Below are 25,676 nucleotides of genomic sequence, written 5' to 3'. Positions count from 1 at the left end.
AGTCCAAGTAAATGCGTGAAGGATTGTAGCTGTACCGCATGTGCTCATTTCTGTCTCTGTGTATATGCAACACTTTCCCCTTTTTCCTTCATGCTCTGTTGAAAATGGCAGTGATGCCAGGCCATGACTCACTTGAGGGTCCCAATCCATTCAGGGATACCCAATGGGGTGGACCAGTACTTTAAGTTCCATCTGCTGCTTTCCACCCACCCATCCAAACGGTTACCAATCCAGCCTTTTATGAAATGATTTATTCATTTTATTGTTAACAGCGCAGTTCTACACTTAAGATCACTTTGGTCTCCCAAAGGGTGCCGCCCCTCCCCCCATCCTGAAAGAGACAGAACTCAAGCCACCCTTTTATTCTCTTCCCACCGCCATTTCCATCTCTGAAATCCAGGCCATGCCAGAGCCCCGCGCGACCCTCAGGGCTGACGGGAGGCAGAGTCCACAAGGCAGAAAAGCATCTTTGGCGAGCAGCTCCGGGCGAGAGAGGCTCCACCGGCTCAGGACGCAGCCACCTGGGTGAGGGGGTCTTCGAGGTATTGGACCAAAGCTTGAGCCTGGGAAAAAGCACATGAACAGGCTGGTTGGTCACGTGGCTCCCACAGAGGCATTGGCCCAACTCCGATGCCACTCCAACCGGGGTTCACTCTGGTTTACTATCATGTCTGAACCGCAGTAAGATGGCAAACCCAAATCAGAAACCAGAGCTTCAAACGGCCTCACAGAATAGTTAGTGCCAACTATGGTTTGCTGAGAAGCCTGAAAACACACGGCCATTGCTCCACCTCCAGAGGCTGCTGCACAGCACCCAGACGTGGGAGCGCTGAGCGGATAGGAAACGAAAGCACACACAGACACGGGCATTCACATGTTGACGGCCAAGTGGGGAGCGGCCACGGAAAGGGGCAACGGCAGGCCTCCAGAGGGGCAATTGCACCAGTTACTGAGGCAGTTGCGTGACCAGTGTAGGAGCTAGTGGTGTTTGCCCCACAGGGCCACGAAAACAGAAATCAGCTTGCAGAGGCTGCCTCCCACTGGCCTTGGCCTGCGAGGACACCCGGCCACTGACCACTGCTGAGGGTGGAGGCGATAATCAAAGACCCCTGGCTTTACCCAGATGAGCTGCCACCTGCAGAGTTGCCCCATTGCTCAGTCTGACTGGCATCAGCTCTGCAGGGCCTCGCGCCGAGAAGGGTCTGTCCTGACCCCTGTTAGCTGGGAGGCAGCCAAGGACGGAACGCCAGCCCTTCCGCATGCAAAGCCGGGGCTCAGCCACAGACCTGCGGCCTCGTTCGCCCGTTCGCTCCAAGATGGCACCACGGAGAGGGGAGGGGAGGTGAAGAAGCAATACTGTTCCTGCCAAGTGCCAGAGGGGATTCTTACTGTATTAAAAATCATTGGAAAAGCATTACTAGGTTCAAACATGTAACTGAACTAAACTGGTTTGATAAATATTATAAATATTAATAACAGAAGTCATGAATACAGTATACCTTTGGATTTTTCAGTGAAAAATCATAGAATCATAGAATAGCAGAGTTGGAAGGGGCCTACAAGGCCATCGAGTCCAACCCCCTGCTCAATGCAGGAATCCACCCTCAAGCATCCCTGACAAATGCTTGTCCAGCTGCCTCTTGAAGGCCTCTAGTGTGGGAGAGCCCACAGTTGAAGTTGATATGCCATAGTTGAAGTTGATATGGTATTGATCTTATATATAACTTCATTAACTAAAACAGATTCAGAGAAGATGGAAAATACCAGATGCTCCAAGGAAAACAGAAACCTTATGGAAGTTCTGGAGGACATGGGATTTAACGGAACTAAATGTTTGATTTGGCTGACAACTGGAAGGAGACTGGATAAAAGCCGTTTTCTCACACTTCTGGCACCGATATAGGAATTGGTGGGCTAGCCTGCATGATACGACAGCCACGCATGGGTTGTTTGACTCCCAGTGAGGCTGCACAGCCTGCCGACCGCCATTTTGCATCTTTAACCTCCAACCGAGGGTTGTCGTGTCATGCGAAGTCGTCCAGCACAGGTCATGAAAAGGTCAGACAACCCTGTGGGCAGGTTTACACAAGCTGGCAACTCCTGGTCAGAGGCTAAATATGCAAAATGGCACCTGTGGGCTCTGTGGCGCACCGTGGGTTGAATGTGTCGCCAACGCTGGAGTTGGTGGGCCAGTCTGTGTGTCGTGTGAACCAGGTCAGTGAGAGCTGTCCCTTTGATTTTGTTGCACCGCTCTGATTCTTATTCTTTTCGATCACTGTATCATACAGGCCCAGGAAGCAAGAACGTGGGAGCCCAGAAGGAGGGTGAACAGCAAGGGCAAGTCGAGAGCCAGCCAAGGGCCTATGAGTGAGCCAGGGGGCGTGGGGGCCTTACCTTTGCCTTCAGCATGCCGAAGCCCACCGTCTCTTTCGCGTACATGCACAGCAGCAGGTTGGCAACTCTGGTGATGGCAACATGGCCCTCCTGGGATGTCGTTTTGTTTTGCAGGATGATGAAGAGAAGTGGAGGAAGAGATAAAAAGGAAGTAAGAGTACACAGGAAGTGATTCATAGATTGCAGAATCCAGAAGTGTTGCTTTATACTAGGGGTTGGTGACTTGTGGCCCTTCAGATGTTTTGGCCTACAACTTCCATCAGCCCTAGTCAGTGCAACCAATGATGTGAAGGATAACGGCAGTTGTAGGCCCAAACATCCAGGGGGCCACGAATTGCTCACCCCTGCTCTATAGCAATTGGTGGCCATGGTGTCGGTTATACTGGACCTGTAGAAGTACCACCTTCTTCCTCAGTTCTTAAAGGAACAGGAGCCTCAAGGTCTCTAAGCAGATGTCACTCACAAGCCTCCCTTTGGTAGCTGCCACGAGGTGACACAGAAGTGGAGGTTTTCCACCCCGCTCTTGTGGCCGTTGCACAATGCCTGTGGTGCTCAGGCCATGGCCACTGCTGGTAGCCGCTAGTCTCCACGGAGATGGGCGTGTTCCAACCCGACACTCATTGTGTGCTGGTTAAGGTAGAGCCCATCTACACACTGCACTCACCACGTGGCAGCTTCGTCAGCCAAGAACACCCCAGCAACACGCAGAGGATCGATTTGACCGCTACGGTTGGTAAAGCTTGACTATTTGTTGAGACGCCTGAATTGGCAAACCCCGTGGTTTGAGAGGGGGCAGCCAGCCGGGACGAGAAGCTGTGGTTTGAAGAGGATTTGCAGATCGTCACTTCTGCAAAATGGGCTTTGTGCTATCAGGGTCAGGGGGTGCTGCTCTGCCTAGAGTACCACAGCCTAGAAAGGGGCAAAATTAAAGACACCACTGCACCTCACTGGTCGTTCACCAAGCATGCATGGTCAGTCCCCATGCCTTAAGCTGGTTCCTTGTGCAAATAAAAATACTCCAATGACAGCATTTCACTCCTGAAAATTTTGCAAAGGGTGGGAAGATATGTTTTGAGTGGACAAAGATCTGGAAAGAAAAGAGTTGAAAGAGACCCCTGACCATCCCTGTGGTCCACCATGCAACCTTCCCTGAAGCCTCCCAGAACTGCAATGCAAGAAAAGAAAAATCCCTCCTTAGCAGGGAAAGGGAAACCAAGTGATTGGCACTAAAGGTTTCTGGGCCAGCACATCATTGACTGCGTTGCTGCTGGAGGTTACAGTATAATATAGCCATAATAATGCAGTTTACACAGCATGGCTCTCTTGCAGTCATGCAAGAGAGCGCACCAGGGACATGCAGCAGAGCCCGGAAAGCGGGGGAGGGGAAGGTTCAAGCACTGTTCGCTTGCACGTCTGGAACACAATACATGGTTTAGTTTGTCAGCTGAAGTTACCACAAGCCATGATTTGGCACAACGTCCAAATTGAGTGGGTGAGGAAAGAGCAGGGGAGCATTTTTGGATAAGCAAGATGACTCATCATGTTGCTATTTCAAAAATTATTAGAATTTTCACATAGAAAAATAAGAGAGCGCTGATGGAAATAAAAATCCCTGTTCAGACAACGGTTAGGCCGCTAACCCTTTTGCAACAAATGGTTAGTGAGCGTGTTTAAACCATGGTTATGTGGCCACCACGGTTAGGAACGGTTCACACAACACACTAAGTCATGGTTGACATGACACGCCAAGCCATCATGTTTAGCTCAAAAACTTAACTGTCATAGTTAGTGTGTTGTCTGAACAGGATCACTGTTTAGCTCAGAATTCTTAACCACTGTGGCTCATCTGAATGGGATCCCTGAACGAAGCGTTGCCAATTGCCATTCTCTAGCTCTTGCTTATTACCCAATTTCCCCTTTTTCAACTCCTTGGGTAAATTAGACGGAGCGAGACATGGGGGAGCTAGCAGCTACTCCCATCGCCCTGCAGCGATTTCTACCCCCACCTGCTTTCTTTCCAGGGTGGTGGGGAAGCCTCCAGAACTCTTCAACAGCCGAGCTCTCTCATAATGGGGTCACTCCATGTGATGCGCAGCTAGGTTCTTCATGTGATGCGCAGCTAGGGAAATGCCTCCTCCCATATGTACCTGCCCGGACCCTAAGGTCATCCTCAGGGGTCCTTCTCCGCGAGCCCCTGCCAAAGGAAGTGAGGCAGGTGGCTACCAGGAGGAGGGCCTTCTCTGCTGTGGCACCCTGGCTGTGGAATGAGCTCCTTAAGGAGGTTCACTTGGCACCTACATTATATGCTTTTAGACACCAGGTAAAGACCTTTTTATTCTCCCAGCATTTTAACAGTCTATAAATAAATTTTAACTTGGTGTTTTAAATTTGTAATTTTGCATTGCTGCTGTTTTTGTCTGGTTGAGCTTTTATATTGTATTTTGTACTATAGTTTTATACTGTTGTTTTATACTTCGAATGTTTTTAATATTTGTGAACCGCCCAGAGAGCTCCGGCTATTGGACGGTATAGAAATGTAATAAATAAATAGGTTCTTCCTCAAGCCCACTCTAGCATTCGCTTCAGGCCTCCTCTGGCCCATGCTGATGGGGGCTGCTAGGGTAAGCAGAGGAACTCTGCTCCATTTAGATGGGGTGGCCCATAACCGCCATGTTCCGTCTCTTCAACATGCCTCAATATCTTGAAGAGCACCATTGTGTTTCATATAGGAAATGAGCTGCCATCCCATGAAAAGGGTGCACTTCTAGCCACACCTGGAGATCTGAGGATTTGCCCAGGCCAAAAATGGACGCTCTTGAGTTTCTGAAGCTTCGCAGGACAACCATGGCACAACAGGCCTCAGGGACACCAAAGAATGAATGAGACGTACCATACAGTCCATTAAGATGAACTTCAAGTTGTCCTCATTGAATGCTTGGTGTCCGTTCTTGTCATAAGCCACCCAGATGTTGCTGGCGATAGCAGCTGTGACTATGGCATCTGTGTCTCCATAACCAGAATATGCAAGGAGAGAGCCCTCATTGTTCAGAAGCCTACAGGGGGGAGAAAGAAGAACTGCAATAATTAGAGCCCATAAGTATCCTGGGTTTTTATTAATTTTAGATTTATATACCTCTTCCCCATTTGCAAAATCCTGAAGTAGTTTACAGCAAACTATAAAACAATACATCATTCTAAAAGCACAACAACATTTAAGCACGTTGATGGCTGGGTAAAAAAGTACATTTTTAATAACTCCTGACAGCACACAAAGGAAGGGGTCATTCCTCAGGCAGGGTGCCACCACAGAGAAGGCCTGCAAGTTGCCCATCTTTAATCTAAGGAAGCCCTGAATGAGTTACCATATGCATCCCAGCCCATAACATCTGCATACAGGGAGGGGGGAGAGAAGGGAGATTGTTACAAGTTTTACAGAATAAGCAATTTATCTGTTTGGTTGTTTTTAAATTGTAGGCGATAGTTCTAGCTGCCTGTGCCGCCCTTTCATATTCTGTACTAGCTGGCCTTTATTTGCACCCGTTAGGCTACTAAAGAGGGCTGTAAGAGTGAAGACGCACCCAGCCCTCAGAACCACCACCCACCCCTCCCCATATGTCACCGCTAGGGTGACCGTGTGGAAAGCAGGAGGAGGAGGAGGAGGACAGGGCTCCTGTATCTGAAGCAGCTGTAATAGGAAAGGAGATTTCAGCAGGGGTCACTTACATGCATGCAGCACCTGGTGAAATCCCCTCTTCATAGAATCATAGAATCGCAGAGTTGGAAGGGGCCTACAAGGCCATCGAGTCCAACCCCCTGCTCAATGCAGGAATCCACCCTAGAGCATCGACAGATGGTTGTCCAGCTGCCTCTTGAAGGCCTCTCTTCATCGCAACAGTTCCAGCAGCAGGAGCCCTGCCCTCTTTTGTATCTGGTCACGCCAGGCAGGGCTCCTGCCGCTGGAACTGTTGCGATGAAGAGGGGATTTCACCAGGTGCTGCATGCATGTAAGTGGCCCCTTCTGAAATCCCCTGTCCTATTTACAGCTGCTTCAGATACAGGAGCCCCGTCGCCCTAGGCAGCGCCGCCTCCCAAAGGCCTTCAGGCTCGGAGTTTGGTCCCTTCAGGCTCCAGCACCCCCACCCCACCCCCCACCCCGAGGCAGGAGGGCTGAGGCGAGAGGCGCCCCCCATCTCCCCCCACCCACCCAATGAATGCGGCCTCCCCCGACTCGGCGCGTTTGCACTGCAGATCCCATCCTCCCCATGCAGCTGCCCTGGCTGGGGATGGTGGGACCTGCTGTCTAGCGCCTCAGGGGGCGCGGGGTGAGAGAGGCTGCATCCTGACACCCACCACCAACCACCTCCCCCCACTAAGGTGGCCGGCCTCCTCAGGAGAAAGGCCGTCGTCGATCCAGGGCCTCCCTCAGCACCCGCTCCTGGAGCACCTCCCTCTCCCCCCGCCCCCCATCACTCACAGGGTGCTCTGGACCCCTCCGGTGTTGGCCTGGCTCAGCACCTGCGTCAAGGCCTTGGGGCGCAGCATAGCGAGCTCTCCGCAGGGCCCGGCCTCGTCAGCTGACCACGCTCGGGCGCGCCACGCATGCTGGGAGATGTAGTCCCCACGCCCCGCAGCCACTTCCGGCCCCGGCAGCCCAGGGTACAGTTGCTCCTCCGAGCCGGGTGGCGCCGCTCTGACAAAACGAATCCCGCGGCGGGCCGCTCTGCCCTCCGCGTCGCTCTCGCGCTCCTCCCAGGCTGCAGCTTCTCCTCCGAAGCGGACGGCGCCGCTATGATCGTTGCACTTCCGGTGCAGGCTAGAGCGGTTTCCTGCTAACCGTTTTATTTAAGCGCCCGGCTGGTTTTTCTGCCAAGTCAGTTAGCGAGCGGGAGGGCGTCGCCATGGAGACGCCGCCCTTGCCCTCCGGCCATCTGTGCTTAGGTCGTGAGAGAAGCGGCCTGTATCAGCGTCGAGTCCGGGAGGCGAGGAGAGCCGCGGGACGGCTTCCGGGACAGGCCGGAAGAAAGAAAGTCCTGAGCGGGGAACCGGAAGCACCGCGGGGGCGCTCGGAGCCACCCCCTCCGTCTCTATGGTAGGCGCCGCCGGCGGGGCCGGTCTGGCGCTGCCTCCTCGGTGTCTGGCGGGCGGGCGGCCAAGATGGCGGAGCTGAGCGGCGGCATCGGCGGGCCGGGGTCCTCGTCCTCCTCGCAGCCAGGCCCCGGCGAAGGGGAAGGCGGCGGCGTGGGCGGCCCGGAGGCGGGCTCGGGGGGGCTCCTCATCCGCGTGACGGTGAAGACCCCGAAGGACAAGGAGGAGATCCTCACCGGCGAGCGCGTCTCCGTCAGGGAGGTCGGTCTGGCCGGAGGCGGGGCGGGGCGGGGGGCGGAGAGGGAAACGAGGAAAGCTGCCGGAGCCCGAAAGTATCCGCGGAAACGGGCCCCGGCGGCAGAGCGTCCCCGCCAACAGCCGCCGTCCTTCCACGGGAGGGAGCGAGGCAGCCTGGGTCAGGCACAGCGGGAGAGGTCGAGCGGGAGGGGGCGGCAGGAAGGCCCAGAGGAGGGGGGCGGGGGGCGGCGAGATCTGGGCTCCGGCGGGGGCGGAGGGGGGCTTCCATCGGGGGGGGGGCAAGCGGCGTGGCGGCAAAGCAGGGGAGGGCGGCTAGCGCAGCGGAGAAGGAAGCAAAGGGGGGCACAGGGAGAGAAGGAGGCGTTGCCCAGCAGGCCAGAATGGTCTCCCTGGGTCAGAGGGCAACTGGGTTGTTGTTGCTGCTGTTTTGCATAGGCTGCTTTTGGGGTCAAATCCTCTCACAGTGGCTACCAACATACAAGATCCCCATAGCAGTAATGGGAATTAGCAGCACCGTGCCAAGGAGGCAGCAATATCGCTAACCATGCAAGGTTTAGCTCGACATAAGGACAATATAAATCTATTACAGGTAGGAGCAGCACCGCATCACACAGCAGCAAATGCCTTTGTGGCGAAGATGAGATCCAGCCCTGGGGGCCTCCAGGGTCCTTCCAGAACAAAAAGCAATTTGGGGCCTGGGAGGGCTCTTGAGGGGCAAGTGCAGATTGGATTAGGATCCAGGTGAAAGGGATTAGAAAACAGGTACTCCCCAGGTGACTGCTGTGTTGGGAGGCCAGGTGCTGTGTGGGTGTGGAGGCAGAGCCTGGCGGGCAAGACAGGAGGCGGAAGAGCAGCAGAGCTTGAGGAGGGCAGGAGGCTTGCTGGCCCTCTGGGCTCAGGGTTTGTCGCCATCAGCCATCCTTTCTGTCTGACCTAATATGCGTTTTTCTAGTTTAAAGAAGAAATTTCCAGGCGATTCAAAGCCAAACAGGATCAGCTGGTTCTGATCTTTGCTGGGAAGATTCTGAAGGACGGGGATACGTTGAATCAGCACGGGATCAAGGATGGCCTAACGGTGCACCTGGTGATCAAAACCCCACAGAAGTAAGTGCTTGCTAGGACCATTCAAGCAGCTGCAGCTCATAATGCAGATACTTTTTATTGATAGCTTTGCAGTGTTTTTAAATAGCTCCTGTTTGCCCACTGGCCATGTTTCTGTTGGCAGCGTTTTAGTTGCCCTCAAGCGCTGTGCCCATGGCGAGTGGCCCTTCAAGCCTGGGGCACTTCCAAGTTCTTGTGCCACAACCTTTGCCTGCTGCTTGGTCTGGGCCTGTGTAGGCAGCTGGTGCCTGGCTTAATCACTACCATCTAATCCTCCTTCTTTCAGAACCCAGTTTGGAATTGTAACAATAATAATTTGTATCTAAAGGACTGTTTTAATGCAAGCTGCCTTTGCTCTCTTTTTACAGTTAAATTACATTTTTTTAAGAGATGAAAAGTATACAGTGTTTAGCTTCTAGCAGACTTATTAAGGAGTGGCTTGGTTTTCTGCATTGCAAAATGTGTGCTTTCTGTTCTCCGTGTTCCTAGAGTTCTGGAATACACTTGAACGTTTTAATGCACTTTGCAGGGAGGTGACGGCTGTCTTTGAATTCAAGGACAGCTATATGTCCCCTTAACAGTTGAATCTAGGTTGAAACCCTAGCAGGACAAATTGCTCCTTTGCCTTCCAGATAGTGCCACCATCCCTTGGTTTTATTTTTAGGGTTCAAGATCCTTTAGCGGTGACTGCTGTATCTTCTCCTGCTGCCGCCACCGCTCCTGCTGCTGCTGCTGCTACCACTGCTGCTACTACCATTACGCCCTCCGCAGCCCCTGCTTCTCCTGCAGCCCCACCTCAGCCGTCCACATCCAGCAACACACTCTCAGACGCAGGGAACAGCAGCCGGAGGAGCAGCAGCGGATTGGGAGCTACACCAGGCCCAGCTGCAGAAGGAACACCTGGTGGGGCCACCTCCATCTTGTGTGAGTAGGATGGAATAAGTTGGCTGATGGGTTTCTCAGAGAAGGCAAACTGTATGGGCAAGTTGTGCCTTGGGTTAGCTGTTGGCTTTCCCATTCCCTCAGATGCTTCTCAGGTGAGGGTCTGGAGACAAAGTCCTACAAGGAAAGGTTGAAGGAATTGAGTATGCTTAGTTGGGAGAAGATAAGACTAAGAGGCAACGTGATGGCCATCTTCAAACATTTTAAGGGTTGTCACATGGATGATGGAGCAGGCCTGTTCTCTGTTGCTATAGACTTGAACCATACAAGAAAGGGGACTTCAGTGGGAAAGTAGGGTGAGCTTCTGAGGATCAGAGCTGTTTGGCATTGGAACAGATTGCTAGGAAAAGCAATGGGCTCTCCTGCACTTAGGCTTTAGAGCCCTGTGCATGTGGTGCCGCTCCAAAGAGGCGCCAGAAAGTGTGCACTACCTCCCGTCCATGCACTAGTTGGGGCCTTAAAGGCCCTCTTCATGCAAGGTTAAGAGGAGGTTTAAAACCCCGATTAGCACGGGAGGAGGAAAGAAACGTGATTGCCCCAAGGCTGGGGAAATTGCGTATTTCCCCCCTGTAATGGAGGAAATAACGTTTCTCTCCCACACTCGCCAATGGGGGCCTTAAATGCCCTGTTAATAGGGCCTTTAAGGCCTCTATCAACTGGGCACGGGGGAGAGAAACGCAATTTCCCCATGGCTAGGGAAACTGTATTTTCCCCCTCCACTCTAATATCTCCCCCCCCCCCCTCTGGCTGTGTTAATGGCACGCGCCATTAGCACAGCAGGGGCCAAGAACAAAGGGCACATGTCAGGGCGGCCCCGCGCCCGGCTGCTCTAGAAGGCTTGAGAGCAGTTGGGGGTGGGCTTGTCCTAGCACTGGGGGTAGGGGTCTGCCTGGGCCCATGAGATCTTCGATCCAATGCAATCTGCACTGTAGGTTCTAAGCAGAGGCTGAATGGCCACCTTTCAGGGACTCCGTAGCAGCAGATTTTCTGCATCAGCAAGGGGCTGACTAGATAACCTGTGAGGTTCCTTCCAGCTTCTATGATTCTGTGCCCCCTGTCCAGGCAGGCATGGGCCAGCTGGAGGAGAGCGAAGTGCTAGCGAGAGAAAGGACCCCTTTTACTCAAGACATGGATGGATTGAATCCCCACTGACAGCAAAGCTTCACTTGCTCCACATTGAATTTGTGGGGATGGGGGCCGCGTTACATGATCTGGGAAGAAAGGAACTTAGGATGTGTCCCTGTGGGTGGCATAGGAGGTGGTGTGGTCAAGAGAATTCCGGCTCTTCTTCTTCTACCACGCTGGGATTACTTCCCCCACCTTCCAGACCTTCGCAGGCAGCACAACTATGTCTCTTTTGCCTGTCGAAGAGGTGAGTGGTGCAGGGTGTGGGTGCTCCAAGTAGGAGCGTGGGAGACTCTTGAGTTCAGAAGCTGTCTTGGGGAGAAACTGGGTGTTCTGTGTGACACATGTGAGAGTTTGCCTCTTGCGAGAGCCTTGGCCCTTTCTGCCCCTCCACACGGTTGGCCTGGTGGGTCTCTCTGCCCCTCCTGAAAGCTGCTAGCTCCGCAGCAAGATCCCTGGGCCAAGGCTTGGGGTTGCTACGGCTTCCCTTCCCAGCAGGCCAGTCTGATTCTGTAGGCAAGGCTTCGTGCAGTGGTGGTCGGACAGTTTAGCTCATGCCAGTTGGCCCCAGGCAGCCCTCTCTTCGTTGGGGCTCGCATTTCCTAGCTGCTCCTTCCTCTTCTAGCTGGCTTTGGCGGCATTGCTGGGCTCGGTCACTTGGGGATGGGCTCGGCAAACTTCATGGAGCTTCAGCAGCAGATGCAGCGGCAGCTGATGTCCAACCCGGAGATGCTGTCCCAGATCATGGAGAACCCGCTGGTCCAGAACATGATGTCCAACCCAGACTTCATGAGGCAGATGATCATGGCCAACCCTCAGATGCAGCAGCTGATGGAGCGCAACCCAGAGATTAGCCACATGCTGAATAACCCTGAGCTCATGCGCCAGGTGAGCAGTTGTTCCCTTTCTTGTGGCTTGAGGCAGTGATTGTGCGTCACACTGAACCATGGCTTGTGCTAACCATAGGTCAGAGCGCAAGGCATAATTGGCAAACTATGGTTTAGGGTTGCTTGTCTGCTTTCATCTTTCTTTGTTGCAACCCTGTCTCCAAGAAGCAGAGCAATAGCCACGACTAGAGCTGTGAAGGCCCAGGGAAAATTAGGAGAAAACCTGGCTTTTTTTTTCTTTTTCAGAGAACTGTTTTTGTTTCATCCAAAAAAAAAATAACAGTTTTGGGTTATGAAATACTTTCTTTCAGAATTTAAAACAACATATTTATGAATTGTTACCAAGATTTTACTCCCTGCAAAATTATTTCTAAAAGCTATGTAATAAGAACACTTTTATAGGAAAATTAGAGATGAAAAATGTCTGGAAATAATGAAGCCATGGGGAAAATGTTTTTTTAAATCTTCTATGTAAGATTCCAAGTATAATTAATTAATTTCTTTCATTCTTCTTTAAAATTGTTGAACTAAAATATATTTTAGTGATAGACATTTATGCTCAGTTACCCAACATGTGGGTAGAGACATCATTGTGCATTCCTGACAGGGCTCTATTTTATCCCCTGTGCTGTTCAACATTTACATGAAGCCGCTGAGAGTGGTTATCCGGAGATGTGGGCTGAGGTGTCACCAATATGCGGATGATACCCAGCTTCACCTCTCCTTTTCATCAAACCCAGGTGAGGCAGTGGCTGTTCTGAATCAGTGCCTGAGCACAGTAGTCGACTGGATGAGGGCCAACAAACTAAGACTCAATTGAGACAAGACTGCTAGTGGGCAGTTTGTCTGTCCAGCGAGGTGATGTTCACCCTGTTCTGGAGGGGGTTGCACTCCCCCAAAAGGATTGGGTTCGTAGTTTGTGGCTGCTCCTGGTTCCAGAATTGTCACTTGAGGCACAGGTGGATTCAGTGGCAAAGAGCACCTTTTATCAGCTTTGGCTGATATACCAACTGTGCCCTTAACTGGACAGAGACAGCCTAGCTCTGATAACCTCTCATCTGGATTACTGCAATGCATTATACGTGGGGCTGCCTTTGAAAACGGTCCGGAAACTTCAGCTGATACAAAACACGGCAGCAAGATGACTAACAGGGACTGGGCCATGAGACCCACATCACGCCACTCCTGCTCCAGCTTCACGGGCTGCCAGTCCAGGTCCGGGCCCGATTCAAAGTGCTGGTATTGACATTCAAAGCCCTAAATAGCTTGGGGCCAGGCTATCTGAAGGAACGCCTGCTCCCATATGAACCGGTCATCCTCAAGGGTCCTTCTCCGTGAGCTCCTGCCAAAGGAAATGAGGCAGGTGGCTACCAGGCGGAGCAGGGCCTTCTCTGCTGTGGCACCCCGGCTGTGGAGGTTTGCCTGGCACCTATGTTATACTCTTCTTGATGCCAAGTGAAGACCTTTTCTTTTCCCAGTATTTTAACAGTTTATCATCTTAGTTTTTAACTTTGCTGTTTTAAATCTGTATTTTAAATCTGTATTAATCTTTGCATTGCTGCTCTGTTTTATCCTGGTTGTGCTTTTATATTGTACTTTTACATTGTTGTTTTACACTTTGAATAGTCTTCTTGGTTTTAATTTTTGTGAACCGCCCAGAGAGCTTCGGCTATTGGGCGGTATAGAAATGCAATAAATAAATAAATGTGCATTCTTGACAGTTTGGGTTTTGTTCTATAGAGTCCTGTGTTTCTGATGTTTTTGTAGTGTAATTCTAATCCATTCAGACAATAATTACAAATTTACCAACTGAGTTTGCTTTAAAAAAAAATATGAGCAAACTGTGTTATACATAAAATGACTTTTAGGAACAGATAAGCTGCTTTATGTTTCTAAAGCAGCCCTCCCCAACTTGGTGCCCTCCAGATGTTTTGGACTACAGTGCCCAGCATTCCTGGCCATGCTGCCTGAGGCTGATGGGAGCTTAAATCCAAAATATCTCAAGGACCCCAAGTTGGGAAAAGCCGTCTAAAAGAAACAACGTGACTTCAGATCTGTAAAGTGCACTAAAAATACTGATTATTTCCCCATAATTTCTGTTTTTTTCCATGGCTTCAAAATTTCTGTAAGTTTTACATCTCCAGCCATGACCAGCTTACCAATTCGGGCATCACACCAAACTGATGGTGCACAAATGCACTTCAACCCCTGGTTTCTGGCTTGTGAACCAACCAGCCTTTGTCTGTTGCACCAAGGCAAATTAAGCTTTCTTTGCTTAACTTGGTATCCAAAAGAGTCTGAATTTCTTGCATTGGCATTTTCAATATTGGCATTACTGGATTCAAGAAAGTTTCCAATCTCTCAGGTCCTTTGTCTTTTTCATGTCCATCAATCCTTTCTTGTTTCCTGTTGCCCACTTGGCTGCTTATTGTTAGATGAAGCTGAGATTTGGTTTGTCTGCCATTATTCCACAAACCACAGTATCTGTCCTGAGGAACTTGCCTTGATGCTCTTCCAATTTATTTATTTAGAATATTTATATACAGCTCCCCATTGAAAAATTTTGGAGCGGTGTACAAAGTAAAATGAAAATAAAAACAGAATAAAACACTTAAAACAAATTTTAAAAGAAGCAATGATTCAAGTTGCTTCTTGTAGGCTTTTTAGAAAAGCAGCTATGGTTGCCCTATCTCAGAAGGCCTTTGGGCTGGCAGATAGACATGGCTAATACTGTAAGACATTGGCCCTGTTCAGAAGACACCTTAAACCATGGCTTTAACCATGGTGAGTAAGGCAAAAACCATGGTTAAAGCTGTGGTTTAAGGTGTCTTCTGAACAGCGCCAATGTATGTCTGTGAAATTATTATGATTATGGAATTGGGGTTTTCGGATCTCAGTACTCTGAGAAATCCTTGTTGTAATTGCTCAAAGTTTTATGTTCCTTCTTCTCTTCCCAGACAATGGAGTTGGCACGCAATCCTGCTATGATGCAAGAAATGATGCGGAACCAGGATCGGGCCCTGAGCAACTTGGAGAGTATCCCAGGAGGGTACAATGCCTTGCGCCGGATGTACACAGATATCCAGGAACCCATGTTCAGTGCAGCAAGGGAACAGGTATGCTAAGTGCCATTTAACTGGTTGTCTCTTTAAATTGCTAAACTGATTGAGACATAATCTCTGTTAGGATTAGTCAAGGTTCACAATGTCCAAGATTCGCATATTCTCTTGAGATAGGAAGATAAATTCCTGTGATTGACTGTAGCGCTTGGGGGTTGTTCTTATGAAACTTTTGAACCTCGTTCCCTCTGAACTGAATCGTGCCAGAACACGGTTTGACTGAACTTACTTTAGAATGCAGCCCATAGTTCCAAGCGTATAACCAATTAGGGTTTGGAGCTGCTGGTTGGCTTTCATTTTCTGTCTCTCGAGCACTCCCATTTCTCTGGTGGATTGGTATCAATTCAGAAATCACCCCTAACCCTAGGTTTGCAAATCATGGTTTGTACTCTGCTCAAGCTATGATTTCTGGTTTGCCAGCTAATTGCAGACTGTGGCTTGTTAAGGCAGACATCACACCAAACCACGGGTAAGCTTCCATAATTATGGTTTGTGTGATGTCTGAACAGAAGCTCAAGGCTGCTTACAATAAATAACGTTTTATCTATTTAGTTAGTTAGTTTATTGCATTTTTATATTGTGCAATAGCCGAAGCTCTCTGGGCGGTTTACAAAAATTAAAACCACAAAAAGCGTTCAAAATATAAAACCAGTATGAAAGCATAATATAAAACACAATATAAAACCACAACCAGGATAAAATAAAGCAGTAATGCAGAAATAAGTACAAATTTAAAATAAAAATTTAAACCAGCAAAGTTAAAATTAAGTTACTAAACTCTTAAAATGCTGAGAGAATAAAAAGGTCTTCACCTGGCATCTAAAGGAGTATAGTGTAGGTGCCGGGCGAACCTCCTTAGGAAGCTCATTCCACAGCCGGGGTGCCACAGCAGAGAAGGCCCTGCTCCTCCTGGTAGCCACCTGCCTCACTTCCTCTGGCAGGGGCTCACAGAGAAGGACCCCTGAGGATGACCTTAGGGTCCAAGCAGGTACATGCGAGAGCAGGCATTCCTTCAGATAGCCTGGCCCCAAGCCGTTTAGGGCTTTGAATGTTAATACCAGCACTTTGAATTGGGCCTGGGCCTGGACCTGGACTGGCAGCCCATGAAGCTGGAGCAGGAGTGGCATGATGTGGGTCTCATTGGCCAGTCCCTGTTAGCCATCTTGCTGCTCTGTTTTGTACCAGCTGAAGTTTCCGGACCGTTTTCAATGAAATTTTGTTTCAATGAAACTCATGTTGTGTAATTCAAAGCTCTATTTTGTAATATCTTTACTTCATCTTATTTGCTTGCTAATTCTGTCAGGCAGGATTAGGCTGAACGTTTGGGAGGCCACTGATCCACAATATCTCCTTTGTCTAGTTTGGCAACAACCCCTTCTCTGCCCTGACCGGGAATTCGGACTCCTCGAACTCGCAGCCTCTGCGGACGGAAAACCGAGAGCCCTTGCCGAACCCCTGGAGCCCCACCCCCGCTTCTCAAGGCCAGGCGCCGAGCAGCGAAGGGAGCGCCGGGTTGGTCACGAGCCAGAGCCCGCCGGCCGTGTCCAACCCTTTGGGGATAAATGCCGCCAACCTAGGGACCGGTACGTACGTCTCCGCGCAAGTGGCCCTGGGCCCTGAGTCAGGATTCTGGCAGCAGCGTCATTGGCTGTGCTGGGTGATCACCCTCGCCCTTGATGATCGTGACAGTTCTTGGGGTTTAAAAACATGGCAGTCGTGAAGTGTAGTTGCTTAGGCTGAAGCGTTTCCACTTCCTTCTTTCGCAGTTTAAGATCTAGGATGTTGCTTAAATGGACAACTCCTGTTTTTCCCATGAGGCTCTCTGCATTGACCAAGAAGACCTTTTTCCTGAAATGTGGTTACAGCTTTAGACACTCTTTTAGCTCGTATGAGGTCATCTGTACAAATCAGTGTTTGCCTGTGAGGTTGGTGCTGTTTAGCCCTTGGGATGCAACCCTGCCCGTTGTGCCCTCGCTGCTTGGAAGCCCCCAAACGTGGGCTGAAGCAGCGCGAGGAGCTGAGGCAGTTGTGGCCTCCGTTTATATCACTTTGAATTGGGTGAAGGTCTTTTAGAGGACGAAATTTATCGTAGGGAATAAGTAGGGATTTCTTTTCTTGTTTCTTGTATTCGTTAGTAGTGGTAAAAATGATACGTTTTGAAAATAAAGTTTAAAAATAAAATGAATTTTTAGTCCTCGTGTGACTGCTACAGACCTGGAAACCAGAAAGGGGCCTCGCCTCTTTTGCCTGGCTCCCAGCTCCTGTCCCACTCCTGATGACTCAATGCATCTTCTGCCCCAGGCATGGGGCTGGCATAATGTTCCGGTTGTATCACGGTTGACTGGTGGCCACAGTGTGTGTGTGTTGATTGCCAGACCTTTGAATGTACCTGTGCTAGTAAAGAAGCCAGAAAGCTGCTTCATGCTTATAGACCGCCCATGTCTGCAGTGTTTATCAAGATGTTGCATTGCATGCTGGGACTTGGAATCCACTGGCCTGTTGCTGGGTAGTAAAGAGGAGTGTGATCAAAAAGCCTGCTGCCTCCGTTGTCCTGTGGTGTAAATCTTGTGTAGCAGCATTGCATGTTTCCTAGTTTCCATCTCTTCTCATTTCCCCTTCCCCCCCCCAACCCCATTATTGCAGGCATGTTTAATAGTCCCGAGATGCAAGTCCTCCTGCAACAGATCTCTGAGAACCCCCAGCTCATGCAGAATGTGATCTCCGCTCCTTACATGCGTACGATGTTGCAGACGCTGGCCCAGAATCCCGACATTGCGACACAAGTGAGTACAGCCCGCTTCCAAGTTTGGAGGGCGCCATCAAAAAGGAAGGCCCACTTAGAAAGGAAGCTTCCTGGAGTTCGACATTGAACAGGGTTGCATTTCTAGCAGAAAACTTTAAAATCTCCATCTGACTGACAAAACTATAGCTGAAACACCTTACACTTGCACTTTGGAGTTTTCTTTTTAAAAGTTGCAGTATACGCTTTGCAGAACTGCCCCCCTTGGGTAATAGTGAATTGATTACTTGTCTTGGAATTTAAAGCCACCATGATGATTCAGTTGTAAATCCATCAGAAAAGAGATGGACTTGAAACGCTCCTAGATCCTTTGCTTTCCATGGCATCAAATTGCCAATTGCTGCTTACCTGGGTGTAGGACGTGTGCGAGAAAGAGCTGCTTCCCCATTCTGAGCGTCCCCCCTTCTGTTTCCTTGCAGATGATGGTGAATGTTCCACTCTTTGCCGGTAATCCTCCGCTTCAGGAGCAGCTGCGGCTCCAGCTGCCAGCCTTCCTACAGCAGGTGCGGAGCCTAGCAGTGTTGCTGTCCTGACTTTCCAGATGTTTACACGCCGGTAAAACCTAACAGGAACTGGTGCTTAAAAGAGCTTTTTTGTAGAGGTTGAGAAACCAAGTCCATGGTGGGGCAAGCAAAGCCCCTTGTTCTAATCGTAGCACGGAAATGACGTGGGGATCTGGCACGTTCCCTCCCTAATCGGTATTTGTGATAACTCTGGGAGATCCACAGGAAGCTGCCAGGACCACGGCCCATGTGCAGAAAGAGGGTCTTCTGCCACCTGACCCTTTTCATTTGAAGTGCTGGGGTTGAACCTGGGGCCTGGGGCTTGCAAAGCAGGTGCTCCCCCACTGAGCCCTGGTCGGCCAGGCACTTGAGCTTAAAGCTCAGGGGATTAAAAAGAGTGGCAAATTGGCAATAGTTGACCTGGTGCTAAAGTCCAGGGTGCTCACTGCTGGACAGAAAACAAAAAATGGAGATTGCCCTACTACACCAATTGAAACTCCGAAAGTTGGAAGACACTCGAGACAAGTGTGGATGGTTAAGAATAATTGTGATACAAAGTCACTGAATACCTGTATGAATCGCTGCCTCCTAGATAATTTTGATTCTACAGCTAACATAGCTGAACTGTTTTCCATGATCGCATGGTGGTTCTGAAGCCTTCAGGGGCTGGGGGGCCGCCCTGCAAGCGCCTGCCGTAGACTGGGGGAAATACACCGCTGTGGCTTCTCTCCCTGGCCACAGCATAGCTTCACAAATTCCACTGTCCCATAATATCCATGTAGGGTGATTCAAAGCCATGTCAAATCAAAAATGGTTAATAAAACAGTATCAAAGCCATAACAATTGCTTAATAATTTGGTTATCAGCAAGAACAAAATAAACCTACCTCTGGCATTGGTGGTAGCAGCAGCGGAGCATGTCCTCATGAAAAGCTAGGGAGGGAGGTGGGACTGGTCCTCCGTCCCAGGCGGCGTTAGCAGGAGCAGGGTGGACTCTCTCTCACACACACACTCACACACACACACACACACACACGGCCGAGGTGGTCAGCATCAGGGAGCAAAGCACTCCTCTCCGGTGATCCAAATGAGCTCTGGAAGGCCGCAGAACTCATTGGCGGACAAACCAGATGAAGGCCAGTGGAGATCTTCAGGTGTGTAAGTGAAGCACAGCAACCCACAGGAGTACAGGTGGCAGTGGGGTAACAGCCCTGCAGCTCCTCAGTGCTGGCAGGAGTATCAAGCTCTCCAGCTAGCCAGGACCCGAAATCTCCAGCACTCTTACTCCGCAAGGAAGTGCAGAACGCCTTTCCAGAGAAACAGGGCGCAGGCTCTTCTTGGCAGCAGCTCACTGTTGCCCTCCCTCCACAGATGCAGAGCCCCGACTCTCTCTCAGTCCTGACCAACCCTCGTGCCATGCAGGCCCTGCTCCAGATCCAGCAGGGACTCCAGACGCTGCAAACGGAGGCCCCGGGACTGGTGCCCAGGTAACAGGAAGGTGACGTGGGCTGGGCGGAGGGATGCAGCACTGCGAGGCGGCTCCTCTGGCAAGGGGAGCCCTGTAGCAGGCAGCTCTTGATGCGGATGGGAGGATTGAGGCAGGAGGCGGCCTTTTTGTTGGCTTCCTGGAAGCTGCATGGAAGAGACCACTGTTTGGCCTGCAGCCACTGGTGTTGGGCTGGTGCATTCGGTGGGAGGGGCCTTGTAAAGCCACAGAAAGCAGCAAAACCCAAATGAGAACGGTCAAGCGCCTGTGGGCCACACTGGCACCTTTTCGCTCATTGTCCAGGATTCCGGAAGGCGGGAGCAACTGGGCAGACTCTTGCCTGCGCTCTTTCCCTTTTATAAGCAAAAGCAGTAAAGTGCTTTTCCTATTTGGGTTGTTTTGAGGGCGGGGGGACTTAATTAGACATTATTATTTCTGCCTATCTTAGGTGGGTTTGATCCTCCATTTCAATGTCCCAATCACTGCAGCACTTTTAGTGTTTTTAAGAAACCCAAAAGGAATCTCCCTGGTTCCTAGATTTCAGCTGGAGTCCGCCTCTTCACCTCCCCTCCCCTCCCTCCTTCTGCTGTGATGCCAGTGCTGGGTTTAGGATCAAGCCAAGTAAGCCATGGCTTAGGGCCTCATATTGTGGGGTGCCTCTAACTATGTTGGTGATAACTAAGATGCATTATAATTGAAACCACTTTGGTTTAAATACATTGGAAAGTCTGCTGTGACTTGCAGCAGAGTTGCCTTATGTAGACAAAGCGTGGCAACACAGCATTTAGTATTGGAGGGAATAAGTGCAATCTAGAGCCAGTTTAAAAGACATACAAATCATCTTACTTTGTTAGCCTCCTCTGAAGATGTGTTTAAAAGCACCTTTTAACTGCAAGCATCCCCTAATGCTGGGTGGTACCCTTCCATCACCCTTCCTGCTATAATGTAATACCCCTTTTTTCTCTCCGTTGTTATGGGATGGGGCCGCCTTGGCACTAAGTGAGTTTCCCGCCTTTCCTCCTCCTGCAGCCTGGGGTCTTTCGGCATGGCTCGAGTCCCGCCACCCTCTGCCGGAGGAAGCACAATCCCCGAGACGCCCATCTCCTCTGCTTCAATGCCTGCCAGTGCCTCTCCAGCTGGGGACAGCAACCCCCACCAGCAGCTCATGCAGCACATGATCCAGCTACTTGCCGGCACCAACTCTCAAGTAGGTGGTGATGGTGGTGCCCTTATTTCCCATGTGTGAGTCTCCTTTTCTTGCCAACCGCTGGGTGCACCATCCCAGGCGGGCGTAGGGAGCTGCCTTAGTCGGACAGCCTTCTATTGCAGGTCCTGTTCCCAGCTTTGCTACCCAGTATCCTTTTAACTGAGGTTGAACTGGGCCTTTTTGTGTGCAAGGCAGGTGGTTGGATACGGAGTGGTGGCCCACATAAGGAAGTGCTGTAGAATCATAGAATAGTAGAGTTGGAAGGGGCCTCTAAGGCCATCCAATCCATCCCCCTGCTCAATACAGGAATCCACCCGAAAGCTTCCCTGGCAGAGGTCTGCCCTGATGCCTCTTGAAGGCCTCTAGTGTGAGAGAGCCCACCAACTCCCTAGGTCTTGGCTGCTAGCAGCCCCCCAGCCAGCGGATGATGGCCTCTGGGGTTGCAGGGGTCGGGATATGGGCAGGCTGCACACCAGCGTGTTGTATAAGTACATGGGGACAGAGGAAGCTGCATCAGACTGAGTGACAACCCCTCCTCCTTGGTCCACTCAGCCCAGTACTGTTGACACAGACAGGCAGCAGCGGGTCTCGGGCGTTTCAGGCAGGGTTCCTTCCCAGCCCGACCTTGAGATGCCAGGCATCAAACCTGGGGCCTTTTGCATGCAAAGCAAGTGCCCTGACGCGGTTGTGCTTCCTGTGTGATTCCCTTCTCTCTCTCTCCTTCCTCCCCTCCAACCCCCGGCAGTCGCAGAGCCCAGAAGTACGGTTTCAGCAGCAGCTTGAGCAGCTCAACGCCATGGGGTTTATCAACCGGGAGGCCAACCTCCAGGCGCTCATTGCCACAGGTGGAGACGTCAACGCTGCCATTGAGAGACTGTTGGGCTCCCAGCCCTCCTAACGTTGTGCGCCCCCCTCCCAGCCTCCACGTGAGATCTGCACACCGGGACCTATCGAGGGGACTGCCATTCTCACACCCATGTTCTCCAGCAGCTGCCCACACATTCAGAAACTGGAACAAAAACGCCTTGAGCTCAGTGCAGCCCTGCTCCCCCTTTCCCTCCCAAATGCTTTAAAGACTGCATTGTGCGTGGATTTTAGTTCTCATGGCCATTTTGAGACATGTATTCCCCCCCTTGCCTCCAACCTTTGCCTACCCCCCCCAAATTAGGCTCCTTCGCTATAGTTAATAGAAGTGTAACTTCTAGAATAACCCCAAATGATTGTGTTGGATTAGCTTGATTTTTAAGTATAAAAGCTGTATTTCTTTTCTTACCTGCCCATCCTCCTTCCAACCAAAAGGGAAATATCAAGGAAATGTCAGCTGTCCTCCCCCTGCCCAAAGACGTTTCTCATGAGCAGTGAGAAGGAAGAGACAAGGTTTTCAAGTGCCAGTAAGTGTAAAGGGATGTCTGGGGGTGGGGTGGGGGTTTATACACACAAGAATAGTTTGCACGGCACGATTGCCCATGCGTCGTTGGGGCTGCGCGGGAGCAAATGTCTGTGCTGTTCCTGCCCCCATATTTCCAGTTTCCATGTTTTGCTGTTGGATGAAAACTTTGGGTTGTTTCTCCCTCCGTAACCTGGAGTGTTGGGTTTAGACGTCCAGGGGTACTACCCAGAAACCTTGTTTTTTGCACAGCAGCAAAGGGGCAGGAGGCAAGCATACTCATTCCCACTGGTGTAACAACCACCCATGGGTACTTGTTACATCTGAACTAGATCGCACTCTGGCACTATTGTCTCTTTGCAGGGACTCCAGTCCCTCCTTGCTGGATGTGAGCATCTCTCAGCCTTTCTGCTTGGCTTTAACGGTTACAGAATGTTGATTAGATCTGGTCGAGATATGGAGTCGGAGGCCTGCCAGGAGCTGGAGATCGATGTGTATGTTTGCTTGCGGAAAGGGATGCTGGTGCAAAGGTGTGGCTGGCAGGGCCGGTGCCAGACTATTTTGCGCCCTAGGCAGGTGAACTGCTTTCACCCCCCCACCCCCACCCCCCCAGTGTACCTAGGCGCATTGCGCCATCTCGCCTGCCCAGCCGAAGCAAAGGCAGGATGCTGGGGTGGGATGGGCAGCTTCGGAACAGCACACCCGGCCGGAAGCCACTCTGCGAGAGCGACTTCCAGGCACGCCGTTCCAAAGCTTCCCCCCCCCCCCCCAGCATTCTGGCTTCGCTTCGGCTGTGCACCCACCCAGCCAAAGCGAAGCCAGGACGCTGGAGTGTGCGTGTGTGGCTTGCTTCAGCTGGGTGGGCGCCCAGCCAAAGCGAAGCCAGGACACTGGGGTGGGCGGGCAACTTCGGAACGGCGTGCCTGGAAGCCGCCCCCTCAGAGCCGCTGTGGGAGAGCGGCGTCCGGGTGCGGCGTTCAGCGCCCCCCTTATCTTGGCGCTCTAGGCGGCCGCCTGAGTAGCCTCTATGGTAGCACCGGCCCTGGTGGCTGGAATTACCTTCTGTCATCTGCCTCAAAAGCCTCCGTTTGAATGTCACTGCCTCCTTCAAGCGTCTGAAAATATGACTTGTAATTTTTTCCTAGGCCTCTCCTCCCCCCTGCCTGCCCCCAAATCCTGTTCTTGACATGGCTTCTCCAGTCAAACATGCTTTGATGCTGCTGTCTTTGGGAGGCTGCTCCTATGAAGAATGGAGGGTGGAGACACTACTGATAGTCTGTGCCTCCTTTATATTATCCCTTCTCCCTCCCCCCCCTCCCGGATTTAGTTCAGGGTGTTTAAAATCACCTGCCTGCCGAAGGATGATGTCCCAAGAGCCTCCGGCAGTGTAATTTGCAAATAAATTTACGTACAGTTTTTAATCCAGGAATAAAATGCACAAAGCATCTGTCTTCATTTGGTGGAGGATTTATTCTCTTTTCTTTTGCATCTTGTACCGCAAAGCGCCTCTGCCATGGCCTCCCTTGGGTCCTCTTTGGGTATGCCCTATCTAGTTTTGACCCTAGCCAGCTCTCTTTGGGCTTGGAAAAGGGGAATCAATTCCATCGCCTTTGGATCAAAAGGTCAGAATTCTGTGCTGTGGTGACCTATGTAAATTTTTTACTCTGCTAATTATGGGAGGTAGAAAAAGGTGCTACGCAAGCCTTTGCAGTCATGTTCGTGGGAAAACTTACTTCTCGGCTTCTCCATTAGCCATTCCGCCACATACTATGAAGCTAGAAGCTAGAATCCAGCTTTGCTTTGCTTTTTTTTTAAAGGAAATTGAAGAAAGCTGAATTCCGTGGCTTCTTTCTACTCCTGTGGAATTACAATATGCCTGTGTTGTCTTAGAAGGAAAGAGCAGTTGCTCTTCCGAAAAGTTCCAAATGTCTTTAATATAGAAGGGCCCCAGTATTTACTCAGAGTAAAGTGGGGCAACAGGGCTAGGCACGCATAGGGGTGTATTACTTAGTCCCAAGTTCCTGATGAAGGGGGCATTGTGCTGTAGGGCCGCAGGGACATGGGCTGCCCAAAGAGCTGCTTTACAATGTCACTGCGTGGGTGGAGGATTCAAGTGTAAAACCTGCCTCAGACCGCAAACAGAAGACAGCAGCTACTGGGGCCCTGGGCTGATTCTTTGCTCCAGCCCCAACATCTCACCTTGCAGCTCTTGGCACAATCACTAGCAGCCTGTCCCTGGGTTAAGCAATAGATTCAAGATCAAGAATGCAGAATGGGCATCCACGGAGCAGCCAAAAAACACGTTCTCACTGAAATACCAATTGCCATCTGCGGGTGCTTCTACACTAGGCTGGATTCACTGGAATTGATAGCTCTTCACTTACTACGGAAAATCCAGATGATGTTGCTGTCAGATGGGTTACATTCCAGGCTTTTCCCTGTTAATGTCTCCACTTTTAAAAATAGTTCGTTTATGCCTGTGTTCCTGACTAAAATGTAATTCTACTGCCAGCCTGCCTGGTGTGAGGCACCTAAGGAAGGACTGGTTGACAGGGTAGGTGGGGGCCCTTCTAGCATTACATAAAATCATAGAATAGTAGAGTTGGAAGGCCATCAAATCCCCCTGCTCAGTGCAGGAATCCACCTTAAAGCATCCCTGAAAGATGGCTGTCCAGCTGCCTCTTGAAGGCCTCTAGGGTGAGAGAGGTCACTAGGTAACTGGGTCCATTGTTGTACTGCTCGAACGGTCAGGAAGTTTTTCCTGATGTCCAGTGGAATTTGGCTTCCTGTCACTTGAGCCCGTTAGTCCATGTCCTGCACTCTGTGATGATCAAGAAGAGATCCTGGCCCTCCTCTGTGTGACAAACTTTCAAGTATTTGAAGAGTGCTATCATGTCTCCCCTCAATCTTCCCTTCTCCAGGCTAAACATGACCAGTTCTTTTAGTCTCTCCTCATAGAGCTTTGTTTCCAGATCCCTGATAACTTTGTTGCCCTCCTCTGAACACACCAGCTTGTCTGCATCCTCCTTGAAGTGTGGAGCCCAGAACTGGACGCAATCCTCAAGATGAGGCCTAACCAGTGGTGAATACAGGGGAACCAGTGCCTCACATGATTTGGGAGCTATACTTCTATTAATATAGCCCAAAATAGCATTTGCCTTTTTTGCAGCCACATCACACTGTTTGCTCATACTCCGCTTGTGATATACAACAATTCCTAGGTCCTTTTCGCTTGTAGTATTGTTGAGTCAAGTGTCCCCCATCTTGTAACTGTGCATTTGGTTTCTTTTTCCTATGTGTAGAACTTGGCATTTATCCCTATTAAATTTCATTCTGTTGTTTTCAGCCCAGCACTCCAGCCTATCAAGATCACTTTGAAGTTT

The 25,676-nt window shown here is 50.7% G+C and overlaps 2 protein-coding genes across 2 annotated transcripts; one reads left to right on the top strand and one right to left on the bottom strand.

Annotated features, from left to right (window-relative positions):
* Window positions 1-236: 236 nt before the first annotated feature.
* Window positions 237-6,976, bottom strand: LAMTOR2 (late endosomal/lysosomal adaptor, MAPK and MTOR activator 2). Its single transcript, XM_063145648.1, has 4 exons — window positions 6,869-6,976; window positions 5,285-5,447; window positions 2,395-2,484; window positions 237-563 (listed from the first exon to the last, which is right to left on the bottom strand). The coding sequence occupies exons 1-4, from the start codon at window positions 6,934-6,936 to the stop codon at window positions 507-509; spliced, it is 378 nt and encodes a 125-aa protein (XP_063001718.1). The 5' UTR covers window positions 6,937-6,976; the 3' UTR covers window positions 237-506.
* Window positions 6,977-7,491: 515 nt separating this feature from the next.
* Window positions 7,492-23,748, top strand: UBQLN4 (ubiquilin 4). Its single transcript, XM_063145899.1, has 11 exons — window positions 7,492-7,740; window positions 8,690-8,841; window positions 9,503-9,762; window positions 11,531-11,793; window positions 14,750-14,908; window positions 16,272-16,494; window positions 17,555-17,694; window positions 18,131-18,214; window positions 19,585-19,700; window positions 20,729-20,906; window positions 21,652-23,748. Exons 1-11 carry the CDS (start codon window positions 7,549-7,551, stop codon window positions 21,802-21,804), a joined length of 1,920 nt encoding a protein of 639 aa, XP_063001969.1. The 5' UTR covers window positions 7,492-7,548; the 3' UTR covers window positions 21,805-23,748.
* The last annotated feature ends 1,928 nt before the right edge of the window (window positions 23,749-25,676 follow it).

Source organism: Elgaria multicarinata, chromosome 21 (genome assembly GCF_023053635.1).
Source record: "Elgaria multicarinata webbii isolate HBS135686 ecotype San Diego chromosome 21, rElgMul1.1.pri, whole genome shotgun sequence".
Taxonomy (NCBI): domain Eukaryota; kingdom Metazoa; phylum Chordata; class Lepidosauria; order Squamata; family Anguidae; genus Elgaria; species Elgaria multicarinata.
Note: the sequence above shows the minus strand (reverse complement) of the source record. Positions and strands in the feature narration are given on the sequence as shown.

What these genes read in the sequence shown, in the direction of transcription:
- UBQLN4 (XM_063145899.1), top strand. Translation starts at nt 7,549, where the DNA reads ATGGCGGAGCTGAGCGGCGGCATCGGCGGGCCGGGGTCCTCGTCCTCC. An exon ending in ACCCTGAGCTCATGCGCCAG is followed by an intron (nt 11,794 to 14,749) that starts GTGAGCAGTTGT and finishes TTCTCTTCCCAG; the next exon opens with ACAATGGAGTTGGCACGCAA. An exon ending in GCCCCGGGACTGGTGCCCAG is followed by an intron (nt 19,701 to 20,728) that starts GTAACAGGAAGG and finishes CTCCTCCTGCAG; the next exon opens with CCTGGGGTCTTTCGGCATGG.
- LAMTOR2 (XM_063145648.1), bottom strand. Translation starts at nt 6,936, where the DNA reads ATGCTGCGCCCCAAGGCCTTGACGCAGGTGCTGAGCCAGGCCAACACC. An exon ending in GGAGGGGTCCAGAGCACCCT is followed by an intron (nt 5,448 to 6,868) that starts GTGAGTGATGGG and finishes TCCCCCCTGTAG; the next exon opens with GCTTCTGAACAATGAGGGCT. An exon ending in TCGGCATGCTGAAGGCAAAG is followed by an intron (nt 564 to 2,394) that starts GTAAGGCCCCCA and finishes GCTTTTTCCCAG; the next exon opens with GCTCAAGCTTTGGTCCAATA.